This window comes from Lampetra planeri, chromosome 29 (genome assembly GCF_965212315.1).
Source record: "Lampetra planeri chromosome 29, kcLamPlan1.2.h2, whole genome shotgun sequence".
Classification (NCBI taxonomy): domain Eukaryota; kingdom Metazoa; phylum Chordata; class Hyperoartia; order Petromyzontiformes; family Petromyzontidae; genus Lampetra; species Lampetra planeri.
In genome coordinates, this window is record NC_136135.1 from 4,391,195 (window position 1) to 4,411,863 (window position 20,669).

Consider the following 20,669-nt stretch of genomic DNA (forward strand, 5'->3'; position numbering starts at 1 on the left):
TAAAACATAATAAAATAAAATATGGTAGGAACCTCCTGGTTACACCAGCCCACAGGGGATTATTGTGTCCGTCCGTGGTGCATCCAAAAATGGGAGGGGTGGGGCTGGGTGGAGAGGGGAGGGGGGGAGGGGGGGAGGGGCTGGGTGGGGAGGGTGGGGAGGGGCTGGGTGGGAAGGGTGGGGAAGGGCTGGGTGGGGAGGGGCTGGGCTGGGTGGGGAAGGTGGGGAGGGGCTGGGTGGGGAGGGGCTGGGTGGGGAGGGACTGGGTGGGGAGGGACTGGGTGGGGAGGGGCTGGTCACCCCGTGGTGCCCTGATAAAACTCAACGTCTAACCTACTCACGCCGGCTTGTGCCCGCCCTCACAGTCGGGCATATTTGCGGAATACACCACGCCGCCGTTGACCCTGGCCATTGACCGAGCAACCTAACGTTCCTACCAGCTCCTTCCGCAGGAATGTGTTACATGGAATCATGATTATTATACAAGAATCATCATTATTATCCATGGAATCATGATTATTATACATGAATCATTAATATTATACATGGAATTATTATTATTATACATGGAATCATCATTATCATTTTACTTGGAATCATTAATATTATACATGGAATCATTATTATTATACAGGAAGCCAAGTTGAATACAGTATTGCACAACAAAACGAGGGTCGTCGCACATTCGGTCATAAAATAGCCGAATATCTCATTTTAAAAAATACAACAAAATAGCGCACGTCGCAAAGCTGTGCTCCGAAATAAATAAATACAAAAGAATCGTGTTTATTACACTTTAATCTACGTGGTCATATGGTGTAAACAGTGGCACTGCGCGTTATGCAACAACTTCCGATTTTTTTTGGGGGGGGGGGGGAGGTTAGATCTGGCAACTATAATTGTGTCACTCTTTGGTTCTTTCGGTGAAGTCACGTAGAACGAGAAAATATTAAATTAAATAATAGCATACGACGTTTTGATTGCAACACAAGCAATCAGAGAAACAACGCCTCTATGTGCCTATGTGTGTGTCTCTCTCTGTGTGTCTCTCTGTTATCTCTCTCTGCTTATGTGTCTGTCTATGTGTCTCCGGTTCTGTGTTTTATCTCTCTTTTAAATTTAGCAATCTTTGGAAGAACGTAATCAACCAGGTGGGGTGTTGACTGTTATGTTAGCCGACTCTCTGTGTTGTATTGCATTATATTTCTAAGTTTTACTATGTTTTGTTTTCTCTTTCATTTGTACCTGATGATGATTGCTTGTGTTGCAATCGAAACGTCGTATGCTGTTATTTAATCTATTATTTTCTCTTTCTACGTGACTTTACCGAAAGAACCAAAGAGTAATTCCTGCAGTCACGAAAGCGCCAAATCAAGTTTATAATTGTGTCGTTAAACCCGCCACCACCCGACGCAACCAATTTAGTGAGGTTGGTCTCGTAAACAGAACGTGCCCAATTCGTTACTAGTTCAGCACCACCGGTGTGTTGGAGAGCAAAGCCACAACATTTAAAATCTGCCGTACGACGTTTCGCCAGTAATTACAACCAGCACCATCAGGCGGACAGCGAAATTTGTGGTGAAATCCTCCTCCTGTTTAGTTCTTTAAATAGAGGGGTGGTTGTGATGGCATCGATTGTGAGCCCTTCACGTGCGAAGGGAGGCGGGGGGAGATTAATTCATGCATATACATTGCAATGGGTACTCATTACCCGGTTGGGTTATTCATATGGTAATCGACGTTCATTACGCATGCACATTGTGCATTGTTCTTGTACCTCCTGTCAGTCTCTTCGAGTGACATGTTCTGTCACAAGGCCACCTTTATATTCTTGATTCTTTCGGTAAAGTCACGAAGAAGGGAAATAATAAAATAATACAAATATAAAACAATAAAAATTATCACGACGTTTCGACTGCAACACAAGCAATCATCATCAGGTGTGAAATCTAATTTTCTTGCTGTGGATTTCACACTTGATGATGATTGCTTGTGTTGCAGTCGAAACGTCGTGAAAATTTGTATTGTTTTATATTTGTATTATTTTATTATTTCCCTTCTACGTGACTTTACCAAAAGAACCAAGCATATGAATCCCTGCAGTCACGAAAGCTTTAAATCAAAAAGGCCACCTTTGTTTACAATTTCAATTGTTTGTCTTTAACCGGCGCATGTTCTCTAATCAAGTGTTCCTCCTTTCCATTTATCGGTGTAATTCTAAGCGTTATGCAATTCTCCACGCTATTCCGCGTTTTTTTTCTCTCCCCATATTTAATGACCATGTTTATGATCCATTCCGTAATTTAAAGCAAGTGCTGGACAACGAAATCGTGAAATCTAGTCCGGGTTTTGCGTCACGCTCGGAGTATTTCACGTGTTGCTTCCGCGCAAGTTTTTTTTGTTGTTGTTTAACCAGAGCCTTACTCTTAGGTTTTTTCGGTAAAGTGACGTAGGCAAAAGTAAAAAGAAATAATAAAAATAATAATATAAATAAAATAATAAGTGATTTATTCTTTTATTTCTATTTGTATAAATAAATAAGAGATTTATTATTTTATTTCTATTATTTGATTATTTTTATTATTTTTACCTACGTGACTTTACCGAAAAAAAACCTAAGAGTATGAATCCTTGCAGTCACGAAAGCTTCAAATCTAGAATTAACCAGACCCTTCTGTGGCCCAACGAGTCCAATTCCACAACGTAACACACAAACCCGGCCCGCCACAGCAACACCGCCAATAATCCATCCCGGCTTTCGCGTCCAGCCTCGCAACTCCGGGCACGACTTGCCGTCACATTCCGTACAACGGACAAGCACGCGGCTCAATCTGCGTGGGGGCGGCCCGTCACGTGGTGCTGAGCCCGCCCGAAGCGCTCTATGAAATACAAACCGAGGGCGTGGCTCGTTCACCACCCCAAACCCCCCCTCCCCCCTCCTCCTCACTCATCAACGGCGCAGCTCGGCTGAAGATGGCGGCGCAGGTGCGCGTCTTCCGCACTCGGCGCTTTCTTCCCCGCACGTTCTCGCTCCTCTTCTTCCTCCTCTCCTTCATCTTCATCGAAGCTCGTCGGAGCCACTTTAGAACCGACACCCTCCACGGAGCCGCACACTTCGCCGCGGATCCCCAGGACCGTGGCTTCTTGGTGGTGTCGCGCACCCCGGGGCAGCCCGGGCAGGAGGAGGAGCAGCAGCAGCCGCAGGGGTCCGGGTCGGGCTCCCGGTGGTCTGGTCCGCAGCCTCGCTCCCGACATCGTAGGGAGCTCAAACCCTCCGTGGTGACGGTACGTGAGAGACGTAGTGTTGCTACACAACAAACCCCGTGAGTGTGAGTGGTGGGGGGTGTGGGCCAAGCGAGCATGACTTGTGTTGTTTTGATCTTGATTTAAAGGGTTCGTGAATGCAGGAATTAATATTTGGTTGGGGTCTTTCGGTAAAGTCTAAGAAGCTATCTACAACGGTACATTTATTATTTGATTTCTGTTATTATTTATATATTTTTTTATTTTTACCTACGTGACTTTACCGAAAAAACCTAAGAGTATGAATCATTGCAGTCACGAAAGCTTCAAATCTAGAATTATCTACGTGACTTTACCGAAAGACCCAAATAATTTGTGTTGTTTGGTGCGGTTGTTTGGGTTTTATGTCATCATCGTAGTCACCACCACCATCGCCTCCTCATCATCTTCATCATCATCCTCCTACAGCTTGTGTGATAATCGTGGTGTGTGTAGATCACTTGCTGTGTTACAATCATTGGGTTTCACATCGCCTCGTTTTGAGTGGGGGTACTGGCAAATGTAATTATTTCTATTCACGTCATGGTGCGCGAATGGTGTTATTCGTGAGACGTGTAATTATTAACACTTCGGCATCTCGTGTGAGAAGTGTACTGATGTAGGTACACAGATGTAACGATTTGCCTCTACAGTATATTATAGTCCACCACACCTCGCATTGCGTGTGTCTGCCACTGCACCATCACTCGCCCAGCGCGTTATTTGCACGTAACATCAATCCTTAATCACAGTATACAATGTTTATTACGGTTACATTTTTAATTATTTGCATTGACCTCCAAGTGTGAGGAGTGTTCTCCAGTCGGTAAAATCTGTACGGGTTTTAATTCAACTTGTGTGGGAGTATTAATTCAAGATTTGAAGCTTTCGTGACTGCAAGGATTCATACTCTGAGGTTTTTTTGGGTAAAGTCACTTAGGTAAAAAATTAATAATAATCAAAATAAAATAAAATAATAATGTAATAATAGTGATTTATTCTTTTATTTTATTTCTATTATTTTTATTATTATTTGTGTGGAGTATTTATCTGTACCAAGTATACATTATTATTTTTACGTATATAAATTGTGTTCTGTATTGCAGTAAGGTACAGCATGACACATGTTTTTTATTTACCACCTCATGCAAGTATTCAACTAGGTAAGACCTATATAATTTACGTTATCCGTGTGTTTGGTCAGTGTATCGTAGTAGGTGTATTAAATTACGACGACGACGATGGTGGTTATTTAATGTTACAAATATTTATATTCACCCCGTCGTGTATGCTGTGGTAGGTCCAAAATGACGAATTCAATTATGCATATTCAACCTTGTATGAGTTGTGCATTTTAGTAGGTCGGCAATTGTTCACATTTAACTCCTTGAGTACTCGGAGTAGGAGCTGTAATCCTATAATTCACTCATTTCCTTGTGCAGTAGGTTGGACGTGGAGTAATTCACATTCCCGCGTAATTCGATTAATTTATAACGATTCCGGATCAAGATTCGAGCCAGTAATTGATACTCTTTGGTTCCTTCGGGAAAGTCACGTAGGTTGAAAAAATAACGAATAAATCACGACGTTTCGATAGCAACACAAGCCATCGTCTTCAGGTGAAACAACATAGCAGGCGGACTGCCGAGAAGAAATTTAGCGAGAGAGCTACTGCAACCAAAGGTTATACAGTAAAACCTTGGATTGCGAGCATAATTCGTTCCGGAAACGTGTTTGTAATCCAAATCACTCGTATATCAAAGCACTCGTATATCAGTTGTGATCACGTGACGCTCGGCAGACAAAGCGTATACACGTACTACTCTTATTACAAGACCTCGCTCGTTTATCAAATTAATATTTATTTCAATGTTTTGCTCGTCTTGCAAACACTCGCAGACCAAGTTGCTCGCAATCCAAGGTTTTACTGTATATGTTTTATACGTCTCACGTGTCGTTCGTGTGTCGGGTTTTAACCTGCCACGTTTGTACCTGCTGTATGTTGTTATCTGTACCGCCCATCTCGTTAATACGACCTGTTTGTCTCGTGTACAGTCTCTCTCACGTCATTGTCTTCAGTCTCGTTTCGACCGCCTCATCTGCACTATTTGTGGAGTTGGTGCCACCCGTACCGTGTGTCTGCGACGTTGTGTGTGTGTGTGCCATTTCGTTTGTTCTGTCTGTATCGGATGTCTCCTTTGGGGGTGTCCATGTGCTTGCAATTACAGTATTATGAAAAACCTCAATCAAGGTGTCTTATTTAAACAAACTGCTACCCAATAGATAGGACCAGACTGACTGGCCAATGGACACACATTATTGGCCTCCCCTCAAGAGTGGTTAGACATGTTATTGAGCCGTGAGGGCACATTCACCGGACAACATGAGGATGTTTCTGTATTAAGTGGAATGAATGAGTTTGAATTCCTACCAGACGAACAATCCGCCACTCATCTGGAGTCCGTCAAAAATAAGCGCGACCTGACGAGAATTCATCACTTTGGGAAGTCGAGCAGTGATTGTTAAAAAAATGGTGCTTTTTCTGGAAGATTTTATTGTTTTTGTAGGGGATGTCTCAATTTGCGTACAGTAAATTTTAAATGTTTCTTGTAATTGTATTGTTTGTTGCGGTTGCACCCGAATCAAGGGCCGAAATGGCTCACAGGGTTATTCCAAATAAATGAAACTGAAACTGAAAACTGAAAATGGGCATACTCATCGCTGCGGCAGATGATACTGCACCCATGCTACTATTGTCGAATACCTGTGCTGCTGACTGGACAAGGGCCCTCCAATTAAATATGACGTCCTCTTGGAGGTTATGTAAACATACTGCAACCATGCTGCTTCGTGCGGGTTGAGGAACCCAGGTTGGCAACTAGGGTTGAACGATTTGGGGAATGATATATCTAATTGCTATTTTTCTGACAGATATTGCCATTTGATTTGCGATTACATTTTTGTAAGTCAAGCTTCGGTTCAATATTCACTGTGTAATAGATTTAAAACGTGATGGAGCATTACCACATGATACCATCAAAATGTGAACTGCCCTATATATTCTAATCCAAGGATGATAACTTAAAATATATGAATTGCTTCCAACATGTATTTATAAAAAAATGTAATTGAAATATAACAATCAAACAGAATAATTGTTAAGTTAAATAAAGAAAGTTATTATAATAAGTAATAAAACAATTCCAATAAGAAAATAATAGGACTTTTCAAATCGCAAAAAATTGCAGCCTTTGCGATTTGCTAATCGCATTGTTTCAAATTGCGATATCGATTTTAAATCTATTAATCGTTCAGCCCTCTTGGCAATGCAAGTATGGCCCAGTCATATAATGTCTTGCGCCGTTATACACAGCTTGGCCCCCCAGGAGCCTATATATATAACGCCTGTATTGTGCATGGTGGTCAACCCATCAAAGCAATAATTAGACTCATACCTGCTTAGCTTCCGAGATGAGACAAAATTGAGCAGCATTCTGGGTGAATTGTCCGTAAGCGATGTGAACATTATTCATGTAAGATACACTCGAGATCGTTATGTGGTACTAGTGGAGCGGCAGAGATTCTAGTTATTATAAGTTTATGCCGTTTAAGACGTGAGTCATTCGGACGTGAGTGCAGTTCTCCCGCCTGTGTCAGCTGATCATTAAAACCAACAATGTGGGCGGATTTTTGGCACTGTTTGATTTGGCCCCGTACCATTTGGTGCAGTGAAATCAACCGGTTGCTTGTATTTAATTTAATCGTGGTTTTTAAACCTCTGAAATAAATCAGCAGTTCTGTCGTTATATGTATTAAGCACAGTCAGGGTTAAGCCAGGTCACTGTCATAGTTACACTACATTTTCACCACTTGGTGCAGGAAGGTCAGTTAATGATGACCATTGTGATTGTGTACTGTACAAGCCACCATAGGCTGTATTGTATATTTAATTTTGGCTTTACCACCCCACTGTCGATTGACATTTGACACTCCATGGTATGTAAATGACTTGGTTGATTGCTGATGGGGATTGTATATTTTAAGTGTTTAGCATTAAACTTAAATCATTTTTAACTCAGGGTGGCTTTGCCGTATAAGTAGGTATTATCAGTGAACCTCAGAACCATAATTTTTGTGGGTTAAAATTTAAATGACTACACTTTTCGACTTTTCTAATAACGTCCATGTGTTCAACAATGTGCCAAATTTCAGCATTTATAAGCCCTTATAGAACATCATTAGAATGTACACCAATGGGTTATGGTCGTCTGTAAGTTTAAACTGTATATAATTAGTATTTCTTGTTCTACAACTACGGCATGTTTATACACACATGAATACATACTGACCCTCTGTTTCGACTTTATACTGTATATGTTTGTCGAAACTGTTCTGCACAACGAACCCGGCCAGTTGGATTCCCGCTCACAGCCAACACCAGTGACGATTATCTGAACCGGTCATGGGCCTCCCCGAGGTCGGCTCAGCCTCAAATAAGTACCTGGTGCGGTGTGTAAACATCGCCACTGGGGAGACAACGGCGGTCGGGCGTGGTGTTGGCCACCCACCCCCTCGTGTGCCGGCCTTCATAGGTGCTCGCTAACAGCACTTGCCCCAAAGTCTGTTCAGACAATATGGGTGATCTTTGTATTGTATGTTTAAAGTGATGTTTGACTAAGCCGTATTGATGATTGTATTTGTTTAAAAAATCAGCACAAATGACTCCTGTTTTGACACTGGGCTTGTGCTTTTGATTCTTTTTGCAAATATTTTAAATGTGCATATTTTGGATAAGCTGTACAGTATACACCTATCTGCTTATGACCAAATCACCCAGAATACAGTCGGTCATCCTAGGTTTCGGAATCTAAACAGCATTGAGCTTGGATATTACTTGAATGGGCACTGCAGCAAAATCCAAAGTCCACATCTGTGCTCCCTATGTTCACCAACTTGCCCTGACAAGCAAGGTGAAGTATGGTCAAATAACCGCCATGGACCCACAAGGTGTGAGTAGGCCGTTCTTCAGCAGTGCTGTGACAGCTATATATAGAAGATGGTTTAAAGCACTGTTCTCCACTACATTTCAGAGGGGAGGGGGGGCACTTTCGCGGATAAGACAACATCAGTGTGAGGGCCGCCACACCGCCTGCAAATGGGTGTTGTCACCATTTGTGTATTATCATTGGTTTTTTACCCTTCTATCTGGCAACAAAACTGACACCTTTTTTACAAGGAGTCATGTTTGCATAGACCACAATACCTGCAGTCATAATGCAAACAAAAAACACAACTCTGATAATGTGCACTGTCCTTGAAGTTGATTGGTCCACACCCGAGACAGCTTTGCTTAGAGCCTAGTCTCACATGGGTTGGACCAGATGACGCCAAAAGGCGCATTTGTGTATTGTCAGGGGCTGCACGTCAGGGGTCGCACTAAAGGCCACCAGGGACCGCCAGTGGCCCCCGGGCCTTGCAATGAAGAACGCCGGTTTAGGGGATTGAACTTTAACCAAAAAAAACGAAAAGAAAACATTCGTTTGGCTGTATAATATAGGTGTGTGCAGATGATTTTAGGACTTTTATCGTCGGATAGTGCAAATAACTTGGAAGTTGTAAATAGAGTGAGGCAAGAAAGTGTTTTACGGTGAGTGAGGAATGAGAGATTTTAGTGGGTTGTTAACGTGTCCAGGCAGGAGTACCAGCGACAGATACAGGTGTAGGGAAGTAGCAGCCATCACTGGTAGGTGACCAAGAGGAAGACCTGAAGCCGTCAGGTCGCGGAATACAATGAGGGACTAATGAGCGTTGAGTATCAACTTGGCAGTACTTCAGAATCCCGCAGGAGCCGTTGATCGTGGTGTGGTGACATCACTGCCACCGACCATTGTTAACTGTTGACCTGCGTACATTGTGTACTGGGCATGAAATAGAATAAAATTTTACGGTATTACTCAGAAATGAGATTTTCTGCAGAGGACATTGAAGCAAAATCCATGGTAGTGTACTTTCTATAATGCCAACCGTCACCAACCCTCATTGGCCAGAGTGGTGAAGTATGGTCAAATAACCCCCATGGCATGGGGAAGTCTCTCATCCAGCAGTGGATTGACAAAAGGGCTGTACATGTGCATATACATCCATTTAGTCTACACATAAAACAGTAACAATGGTGCGTTTTTGTCAATCTCTCTGATGATATTCGCGTCGTTAAAGCTGCCGACGAGACCTGTAATTTCATGTTCAGTTTGTGACGCATCCTTATTGCCGTCGTAATATGCTGTGCCCTTTCGCGAGCAACAAACATGCTCCCTGGAGGTCTGTCCTATTTTGATTTTGTGTCTTGAGGGGAGGTACATTTTACGTAACTCGTGTGAATGAAGCAGTGCTTCTCGTTATTCTATTCTTTATGCTCCCCTTACAGAGGTTCACTATTATAGTGCTGCTCAGCATTTTATAACTTGCTACAATAATAAAACGTGACTTTACCTAAAAAACCTAAGAATATGAATCCTTGCAGTCACGAAAGCTTCAAATCTGGAATTAATATCCTCTACGGGGAGGAATTCCAGATAGTGATTTTTATTTTATTTTTTATTTTACTTTTATTAATTTTTATTTTTTACCTATGTGACTTTACCGAAAAAACCTAAGAATATGAATCCTTGCAGTCACGAAAGCTTCAAATCTAGAATTGCTACAATAAACCATGTCTCCAAATTCATTTCGTTTTTCTTTGTTATCACCATTTTGATGCCCTCATGAGTTATATTCATAATTTATTTTGTCAGGCAGGTTTAGCAAATGTATGCAGTAAAACGTGTCATACAGTCCACTTACACACACACAGTAGTTTGTTAACAAAGTGGTGGAAAATAACGTTCACTAACATCTCCCGAGTGTTTTTTTCTGCAATTGTATTTGCTTGAACAGTAAAGTAAAACATTTACATAGCTGAAAATTGCTGGCGGGCATAATTTGTCTGGACCTGCCCTTCTCAACGCTGCTGCTGCTGTCGCCGCCGCGACCCTCACGAGGACAAGCGGACTGAGAAACGAAGTGAACGAGCATAATTTGCAAATTCAGAGCATCAGTTGTCAGCGTTTCCTGGAGATTGCTGAAGCGTTGTAATCAACTTAAAACGTGTTTTATCAGTGCCTTCCCATTGCAATTCCAGCTTCTAATCGTTGCCTCCAATTACATTTGAGTTTATCTATTGCAGCTGTCTGTGTATACTTTGAAAGCTTGTGAGTATCACGTCCCTCAACGAATATGGATGATGCAATTTCATGAGTGATTAGTGGTGTCCATTGGAGCCACTTTAGAATTCAAATAAAATCATGTTGCCTTCACTCTTTATATTTAAAGTTTCACGATGACGGACAATACTGCATACATTTTTTATAATAAAGTAAAAGTAATTCGCTTGCTAACTTGAAATATTTGAAACACGTATGCTAGGTACAGCAAGTGCATTCATTGTCTAATCTACCGCAGTAAATTGTATTACTGTGCAGTGCAGTATATAAATTATCATTTGTCCTCTCACCAGTTTCAGCATTACACTTAAATATAATTTTCTCAAATTTGATCCCCAGACATTGAGATTTATAAACTGGACGTTTTAAAAATACATCCCAATGGAAGGAAATCTTATCGGCCCTTATCTGTGATTTGAAGACCGCATTGCACTGAGACTTCAATATCGGTGAACGCGTTTTTGTGACTCATAACCACATTTGGGGAAAACATGTGCTATTGTGATAGTGTAAGAAAAGAGGCGTTTTTTTGTTGTTACATTTATTATCGATTGGGATTGTCAATGAGCCTTGTGTTCTTAACATGCCTTTTTTAGACTCCACGTGTTATGTAATGTGGAAATCGTATAGGTTTTTGTTATTTGAATGCATTAGGTAAATGTTTTCACGGTAACTTGTTATTTTTTAAGCCATTTAACTATTCATTTGTAAAGTAAACATGCACTTTACTGTGAGAATAGGGTTTCCCCTGTTTTCTGGCAACAAAAAAGGTGTTAAGATGTTAAAACACCAAACTGAGACCTTTTACAAGGAATCATGTCTGCATTAACCACAATACTTGTGGTCAGAATGCAAACAAAAAACATACAATGCATATATTGTCAGTGTTTTGGTACTGGAAAAGGAGGTCCCATGATGCACTTTACTGTCGACTTTATTATTTTTAAACATAACCTGAAATGGGCACCCTGGATAGTTTATTGTTTATGGAGTTACTGTTTAGACCTTTACTGTTTGTGCTTTGAACACCTCTATGCACGAATGGAAAATATGTGACATTGTTTTGAAAACACGTTGATGCTTTGACCCTCATTGTTAAGATTTCCTAATACTGTACTTCAAAATCACCAACCACTCTATCCGGGCAACATCCCCTTGATTACAATTCTGATGAGTCATTATTTAAAGCATGAACCCAAATAACACTTGACCTTTGTGTGCTGCTCTTGTCTCATCACCAACTCAGAAAACATATCTTGAAACTAAGAGGTCTGTTTTCCATCCACTACTCGATTAGGGTCTTCCTACACCGTGCAGGTTATAAGAGTTATTTGACCAGGTTGGTGAATGTGGGGAGCATAGGCGTGGAGGAATAGTACAATACAACAATGGGCTTTGCTGCACTACTGTCCCGCTGCTCACAACCCATGTTTTATGCATCATCGTCGCCCATACAAGCGCAGTACGAGACTCAAGCCTTAGCGTCTGTAATTTGGTTTATCGGTAGAATATGGAAAACAGTCGTTGAAAGAAACCTGATAATAGCATGTGTCTTGGTATCTTGTTCGTTTTTTTACAATTTTACAGCAGCCATGCCTTGTTTGACATTGCTAGGCTGGAAAGCCCCGAATAAGGCAGAGGTTATTACACAACACTGCACGATGTCACGTTGTCCCTGACTCATTGTTTTTGGTGGTTTAACGTTAAGAATCTTACTTCAAATAAATGTATTGGAAATGTAATATTCTAGCTTTGTTTTACGAATGTCATAACATTCCCTTGTGTTTGAAGCAGCAAACCGCCCCCTGTTTTAAGAAACATTCTACATTATGGTTTAATTTTTACAAGGAAGTGGTGTTGCCATTTTATTTTGTATTTTTCTTCCTATTCCAACAGATTGCAAAATGTTTCAGTAATCTAATAATGGCACAACTCGATTTGTAATAAGCTGGTCTTGGTTAAAATCACGACTGGTTTTATATGTGCATGCAGTACATGACTACATTATACTCGACATGTATGAGCAATGCTTACTCGCATTACATGCATGATATAATAGATTATTGATAATTTATCAACTTTATTGGCAAATGATATGCTCCTGTTCCATTTAGGCTAATAGATTGGGGGGACAAAACTGCAAATCAGACAGCGATAAAGAGGGACAATACAAATGAGATGTAACACGTTAAATATTTGACAAAAAATACCTGTTTCTTGAATAAAATTGTGGTAAGTCGTGACCCATAAAGTATTAAGTTGTGACCCAGAAACATGTCAATTCATTTGTTTGGGGAGGGGGGGAGCAGACACGGCGGAAGTTTACAGTTGAATATTTACGCTTACATAAAGTTGCTTTCGTTTTTTGTTGTTGCTTATGAATGTGTCTGTGTTTAGGCACCGCTTAATGACAACCACAACCAGATGGTGGTCCACTGGGCTGGAGAGAAGAGCAACGTCATAGTGGCCCTGGCAAGAGACAGCCCCCTGGTGCAGAAGGAACCCTCCAGTGCGGTAAGGTCACTGACTGATGTGCCTTTCTTCTTTGACAGTTTTGTTTCCACGTCATTGGTACGTCCCAACACGCATGCATTATTCAAATGCGCGTCCTGTGCTCAACCTTTTTCTGTTTCGATGACGTACCTGACGTACCTGTACGTCATCGGCAAAAATAAATTAACTTTTTTGGGACCAAGGCTCCCACAAGGCCATGCGGGAAAGTCGTATGGCGTAGTTTGGTGCCAGCTATCGTAGAGTGCGGTTGCGTCGCTACGGTTTTCCACAGTGAGGACGATGTCTTTAAACACAAACGGTGACATGCCTCTCTAAATAAAAAAATTACGCTGAACCGCTTGTGCGTTCTGAGATTCAGCGGTGAACGGGAGCCACCACCCTGCAACTTGCAGACGTCTCTGAACAAGAAAGGGTTAATTTATTGTAACCACTTGAAATTCCGGTGACTGGCTCCCTTCCAAAAATGTACCCATTGTTAACTTCTGAGGTATGAATATCCCAGTTAACTCTTGTTATTTTCGGTTGATTTATCCGTTTTTTTCTTCATACATTTCAGATAGTTCTGCATATGATTTGTGTGGATGTGCTGCTGCAAACTAGTTTTGCGTGGTGTTGTTTGTTGAATTCACTTCAAAACGTCATTCTTCTTTGACATTTTTTTGTAAATATTTCAATTCAGGGCCAAGGTCTGCTTATTGACCAAGTTGCATCTAGAAGTCATGGCATGTCCAGAGAAGTGGCTTTGCAGGCGTTATCTGTGTGGTCCAATAATTTAAATAAAATTAGCATGACAAAATTATCTATATTCACTCACCAAGTAAAACAAAAATTGACTATTCAAAATTTATGGAATGATAGCTGTAGTTTTATTTATTTTTTATTCACCAATAAACTGCATTGGCTATAAAATGTGGTGAAGACTGATGGAAGATAATCTCAGGATGTGGGAGTGTGGGCTCTTTAACTCTTTTGCAACCCATGTTGCACCAACCTGTTTACAGTTTTGAGAGACCACGACCTTTTTTTATTTAAATATTCTGCAGCAAGCATTGAATGCACATTTATATATTATAAATCCTTTAAACAGCAGACTGTATGTTAGTGGCTCATGAGCAGGGCCTAATCCAATGGCATATTAAGGTTTTATATGTATTATTTGTGTAGTAATTATGATGGAGTTGGTGTGTTATCAAAAGTAATAGCTGTCAATAGTGGCATCATGCCACTGTTCGCAGCTGTTTATACAATTGAGGAGTGAAAAAAGGCAAGGCAAAGCTATCTTTGCGAAGCATTTGCCATGTGGCTGGTCATTCTCTTGGCCAAATTAGCCTCTTGCCACAAAGGCAACAACATATCCATTGTTTTGTAAGCTATAGACATTTGGCCTTGGGCATCTTTTAACCATTTCACTTGAAAAGTAATATGATCTAAATATGATATTAACCACGCAGTGTAATGATACACTTAATTTGTCTAAGTAACATTATGCTTCTACAATTCTGTTGGTCTGCAGTCCTAGTGTGAGCAATAATTTTTGGGACTCAAATATACACAAGTCTTTAAAATAATGTTTTTTTATTAAGGCTGCTGCAGAGAAGGTCGTGGGGACGTTGAGGTTAATGATAGCTTTCTCATTATATTGGCAATGCAATCTCATTTTGCAGACCCAAAGCACGGTTCAGAAGAGTAGGCCATTCTGTGTTATGGTAAAATATATATTCACACAATCAGCAAGGTCTCCGAAGATTTTTTTCTGGCATTGAACGTATTTGTGCAGTGTATAGTGTAATGAGACTTTGGCAATGCAGCATACTCAATAAATACATTTGGGGGGTTTTTAAATACATTCTAAAGTACTTTGGTTCAGACGTACATAGAGAAGATTGATGACACTATTTCTAAATTGCCAAATCTTTTATGTATCATGGAGGCCGCAAATGGCACTGTTATGATTAGAATGGAATGACCTGAGAACTTTCGAAGCATTTTAAAGGACGCTGTGTACTGTATTTAAGTATACATGCATATGTTATGGTGCATATAATAAATAATACTGGTAGGAACCTCCTGGTTTCACCAGCCCACAGGGGATTATTGTATCCATCGTGCAGGGAGGGGCTGGGTGGGGAGGGAGGGAGGGGCTGGGTGGGGAGGGGAGGGATGTGGAGGGGCTGGGTGGGGCTGGGTGGGGAGGGTGGGGCTGGGTGTAGAGGGTGGGGCTGGGTGTGGAGGGTGGGAGGGGTGGGGCTGGGTGGGGAGGGGCTGGTCACCCCGTGGTGCCCTTATAAAACTCAACGTTTAACCTACTCACGCCGGCTTGTTCCCGCCCTCAGTCGGGCATATTTGCGGAATACACCACGCCACCGTTGACCCTGGCCATTGACCGAGCAACCCAACGTTCCTACCAGCTCACTCCGCAGGAATGTGTTCTCTAATTAGTAATATGTAGGGCTTGTCTAAGGTCGTGTTCAAGCAGTTGTAATGTATTTCTTATGTCCTGCGAATGTGCGTCACATTCCAGTCAATACTACATATATATATTGATGATACATTTCAAGACCTGTGCAACATCCTGGAATTGGCAGTGGTGGAGTGGCTATCTCACTTTACTGTGCGCAGTATTCTTTACACTCACAAACAGAATACGGAGTGAAGATAAATTTGCTTGTGGAACCTACGAAACACTCTTTTGAAATATGACTTCTTACGGGCACTGAAGCACGCGGTCAAATTGATGCTTAATGCTCTACACACTGCAGCCAAGCGTAGGATCTCCCGCCAACACGTGATGAATGAGCTTCACAGGGACAAGTTATGGGACCTGCAAATAGATTGTGGGTGTTGGGAAGCAGACTGGCCAAATTGTGAAGGTTGGTCTACCTAGAAAATGTTAATGGGTGTACAAACATGAGCTCCGTGCAGCTTTATTTGCCTTGTCCTTGTACTGCTGTCAAGTGCACTGTTCAGGCCTTGGGTTTAGGAGTATATTGTGGGGAAAAACGTCCAAATCCTCAGTGAAGCATTTATATGTATCTTTCGATTTAAAGCTTTCGTGACTGCAGGGATTCATCTTCTTGGTTCTTTCGGTAAAGTCACTTCCCTTCTACGTGACTTTACCGAAAGAACCAAGAAGATATATGTATCTTGTCTAACACTATTGTTCGTGTTAGAAAGGATTTGATTTTACTAACACGGCTTTGCTTTTGAACTTAGCACATTCGCATAACATTTTCCTTCAATTAAGCTTGTCATTCTATTTTGGGAAGTGCTGCTATGTGTTGATTTTTGATTAGTCATAAGAATAACAGAGGCTACATTGTATTAAAGGTGGCAACCCTGAGAGATTTATTTGGCTTTAAAAAATAATTAATGTGGCTCATTTCCAACACAGCATGAGTGGCAAATAATTAGCAGTGCGAGTTATTATAATTAGCATGATCATTTATAATAATTTTGATACCTAATTATTCATTACTAACTGTTAACCCTTTGCGTGATGTTCAGACAGTAGTATCTATATTATTGTCAGAGCTCGGCATATAATTTTTTTGGTTTTTGCCAACATGCCATTGGTGGTTCAATCCCTCTAGGTACTGTTATGATTTAGGAAAACGTGTATGCATATTATTACGGCCTTTTTCAGGTTTATAGTAATCCTTAGTTGATATGAAATGTAATTTCTGGTAGGCTTTTGCATGGATCATTTGCGTACATATTCGGTAAACATTAAACAATCCCGCACTGTGGAGGCGATTGTTGGTGGATCACACAAATGTTGTGAAACTCCCTTTCTGTGGGCTTGGAGGTGTGATACGCTGATTTGCCAGGGGAAGGAAGTACAGCAAGTTGACTTGTCATCTAGATTTGAAGCTTTCGTGACGGCAAGGATTCATACTCTTAGTTCTTTCGGTAAAGTCACGTAGGTAAAAAATTAAATAAAAATTAATTTAAAAAATCACGACGTTTCGGAGGCAACACAAGCTTGCTGTGACAGTTTCACCTGAAGACAGAAGCTTGTGTTGCCTCCGAAACGTCGTGATTTTATTGTTTTTCTTTTTTATTAATTTTAATTTCATTTTTTACCTACGTGACTTTCCCGAAAGAACTAAGAGTATAGACTTGTCATCTGTTTCCATGTGAATGGGGATATAGTGTTGTCCCCTCGCCTGTATTTCTTCGGGCCCTCCGTTTTCCTCCCGCTGGTTTAGCAACTCATTAATTGGCTGAACACATTTCTTAAAATATAAAAAAACAATCCATAATAGGAAAATGGGTCCTGTGACTGAGTGTTGTTTTCCTTGGAAAATCGAGTAAATTATTGTGATATGGCATTTTGCGTAACCCTATGGTTTGCAAATGTTTTCCGGATCAATTTGGCCGTTCGTCACGTGCCGCTCTTTCACTGTAATCGGCAAATTTTTCGCGGGTGAATGAATTTGTTCGGTTTATTCCTCCCCCCATTATCCGATAGACACCACGACGGTGTTAATTTGATCACGGATTGTAAGTCTAACCTCCTCTGTCTGCCATATTGCAGAATATCACTGCAGTTTATTGTTTTTTTGCTCTATGTTGAGACGGTTGAAGATAATATTTTTTTTGTATAGCTGACAAGCATGATCCTACTTAGTTAAACTCATTACTGGTATTAAAACAAATGTACCTGTTTCCCTCAATGATAGCCTTCATATAATTGTAAATTTAGTCGCATGTATTGCATGTAGCTAAAAACATTCTACATTACAATCGATCATGTTTATACATTGTCTCTTTAAGCATATATGTATTCATATTCTTGGTTGTTTCGGTAAAGTCACGTAGATAGAAAATTTAAATTTAAATAAAAAAATAGATAACATTTTAAATAAAAGCAAAAAACCACGACGTTACGATCGCAACACAAGCGGTCTTCATCAGGCGGATATATGTATTGGCTGAAAAGTATGGCTCATGATTGCCTATGCATGTATGTGGAAAAACTGTACCTATCTGCAGTTGCGTTACCCTCGACTCCTATTATCTGCGAGAACACATTTTTTCATCCATGCCCCTGTTCTACCCATGAATCACAATTTTACTATGTGATGGTTTGAAGTCACATGCTGTTCCTTTTTGAGATGTGCTGATACATTTCAAGTGCAGTGCACTAGCATTGTGGGACATGGGTAGCACTATGATGGGAAAATGTATAAATATTAGAGCGTTTCACACAGCTGACGGCAATATCATTATGTTATATTGGTGGCACGCAGCTTTTTCGAATGAAACATCTTTGGATGGTGTTGCAAGACTTAATTTGCCAATCTTCATGTCGGCCTACTTAACCATTTAAATATTTATTACTTTTCATATAGAAATGGTGCAATGGGCTTGTTTCTATGTGTGTAGCCATGTATTGATTCATCGATTTAATTTTGACTAAGGTTCACATGAGCCCTCTTTAATAGAGGCTGCCAGAGGTGGGACAAAGTCATTGTTATGCAAGTCCAAGTCGAGTCGCAAGTCATCAAATTCATGACTCGAGTCTGACTCGAGTCCAAGTCACATGACTCGAGTCCACATCTCATAGGTGGGACAAAGTCATTGTTATGCAAGTCCAAGTCGAGTCGCAAGTCATCAAATTCATGACTCGAGTCTGACTCGAGTCCAAGTCACATGACTCGAGTCCACACCTCTGGAGGCTGCTACATTTTTTTGTTAAAGTAACTCTATTATTGAGTAGAATCGCAACCCAGAATCGCAACCATTTATTGGACCGCCTGGGCAAATCATCACACCCATTCTGGTTCATCGCCCACTTTGGTTATTCGTGTTTTTACCATCACCTATATTATTAATTGATGCATTTTTAGATGTTCGTTCTTTTTTGTTGGTCACAGCTTGACTTGACAGTTTTTTAATTAGTTATTATTCTTGACTTAAAGCTTTCGTGACTGCAGGAATTAATATTCTTTGGGTCTTTTGGTAAAGTCACGTAGATAGGTTCAAAGAAAATAACAAATAACTACGACGTTTCGATCGCAACACAAGCGGTCGTCATCAGGATGAACCTATTTATGTGACTTTACCGAAAGACCCAAGGAAGATTTCGATTTAAAGCTTTCGTGACTGCAGGGATTCATCTTCTTGGTTCTTTCGGTAAAGTCACGTAGAAGGGAAATAATAAAATAATAAAAATAAAACATGATAAAATAATTCTCACCCAAAGAAGAGTTATTATTTTATGCCACGCTTAACCCACTGCTCAGTATGTGATAGATCTGTGAGATTTTGTATGTAATTTCATCACCCTGCAGCATTATAGTTGGTGTCAGAAATGAAATGACATCAGCAGCCACAGTCAATCCACTGCTGGATAAAGGCCTTCCCAGGCTGCTGATAACGTTTACAATCCAATGATGCAACAATACACCCAGCACCTGAACATTAACTGTAAATAAGGGTATCGGAGAGTTTTGCGAGCGAGATTTAAAAAAAAAATGGATCCCAACCTAATTATATTTCATATAAACCTGAATCATTGTGCACAAGCTACTGGGCAGCCCGTTCTATGGACGGACGTGACACATGACACCCACTTACCTCTCGTCACGTAGTCACCACTCACCTGGTGCCACTCGCCATTCATCTGCACGGCTGACCCTCAGCACTCACCAGTTTATACAATAACCCAGAAAGTACTTTGCTGGGATGTTATTTTTTATGGTCCAATATACAGTGTCAGGGCTAATTGCTTAAATGATCTGGTCAAAGATAAATTTTTAAATGTGAATTTTCACCTCATTTGCTTCAACTACGTATCACAAGATTTGCAATGACACCACGTTCGTTGAAAATAGTGTGGAGGTCTTGGAATAATTATCGGGACAAAGATACATGCAGATGAACGACTTGCGTACAAATGATATAATGTAATTTATATTTGAGGAACCCTCATGCATTTCAATATACAGTACTGTATGTAAAATATCTTATTAAAACCGTAGCTGTATGACAGCTATGAATTTTCATACAATTATGCAATGCATCATGGGGGTGCGTACCTTGTACAAGGCCATGTTTTGTTTCACGGTTACAGGGAGAAATGCAGTGTCCATGACCTCTTAAAATACCAGCTCTCGCTTCGTGTAAATATTTAACAGTTGAAAAAAAATTGTTTCAGAATACAATAAGTTTAAATTATTTCAATTCAGCATTACAGTGTTTTGAATGTTAAAAATGTTTAACACTTGAATACACGTCTTTCTAAAACAGTATTTATGACTCCCGTGTGATGTGCTTTTCATTCTAGGTTTACGTGTCTTATGACTATGGCTATTCGTACAAAAATATCCAGACCAACTTCAGTCGCTTACCGAACGGCAGCGAGACCGTCATTGCGCAGTTCTACCACAGCCCTGTTGACAACCGAAGGGTGAGTGTCCACTCTTTGTACACCTGTTTTGCTCAGATACAGTTTTGTTACCTGGGTTTCATCCCGCCGTTCATGACGCTCATCGTCAGGAAGCAAATGTGACGTTTCACGCTCTTTCAGCAATTGCGGTGCCTTCGTTCCATGGTCTGCAGAAGCCACGTATCAAGCCGAAGCGATCGTCAAACCACGATGCTCTTCAT

The 20,669-nt window shown here is 40.7% G+C and overlaps 1 protein-coding gene across 3 annotated transcripts in view; it reads left to right on the top strand.

Moving 5' to 3' along the window:
• Positions 1 to 2,756: 2,756 nt before the first annotated feature.
• The window catches only part of SORL1 (sortilin related receptor 1), a 95,469-nt gene continuing 77,556 nt past the window's right edge, over positions 2,757 to 20,669 (top strand). For 2 of the 3 annotated variants that reach the window (XM_078608142.1, XM_078608140.1), the window contains exons 1-3: positions 2,936 to 3,285; positions 12,939 to 13,055; positions 20,347 to 20,469. In XM_078608142.1, the coding sequence (XP_078464268.1) occupies positions 2,974 to 3,285; positions 12,939 to 13,055; positions 20,347 to 20,469 (552 nt within the window). In that variant the 5' untranslated portion in view covers positions 2,936 to 2,973. Of the gene's footprint in view, positions 3,286 to 12,938; positions 13,056 to 20,346; positions 20,470 to 20,669 lie in introns of all 3 variants that reach the window. The other variant, XM_078608143.1, reaches the window with a different exon arrangement.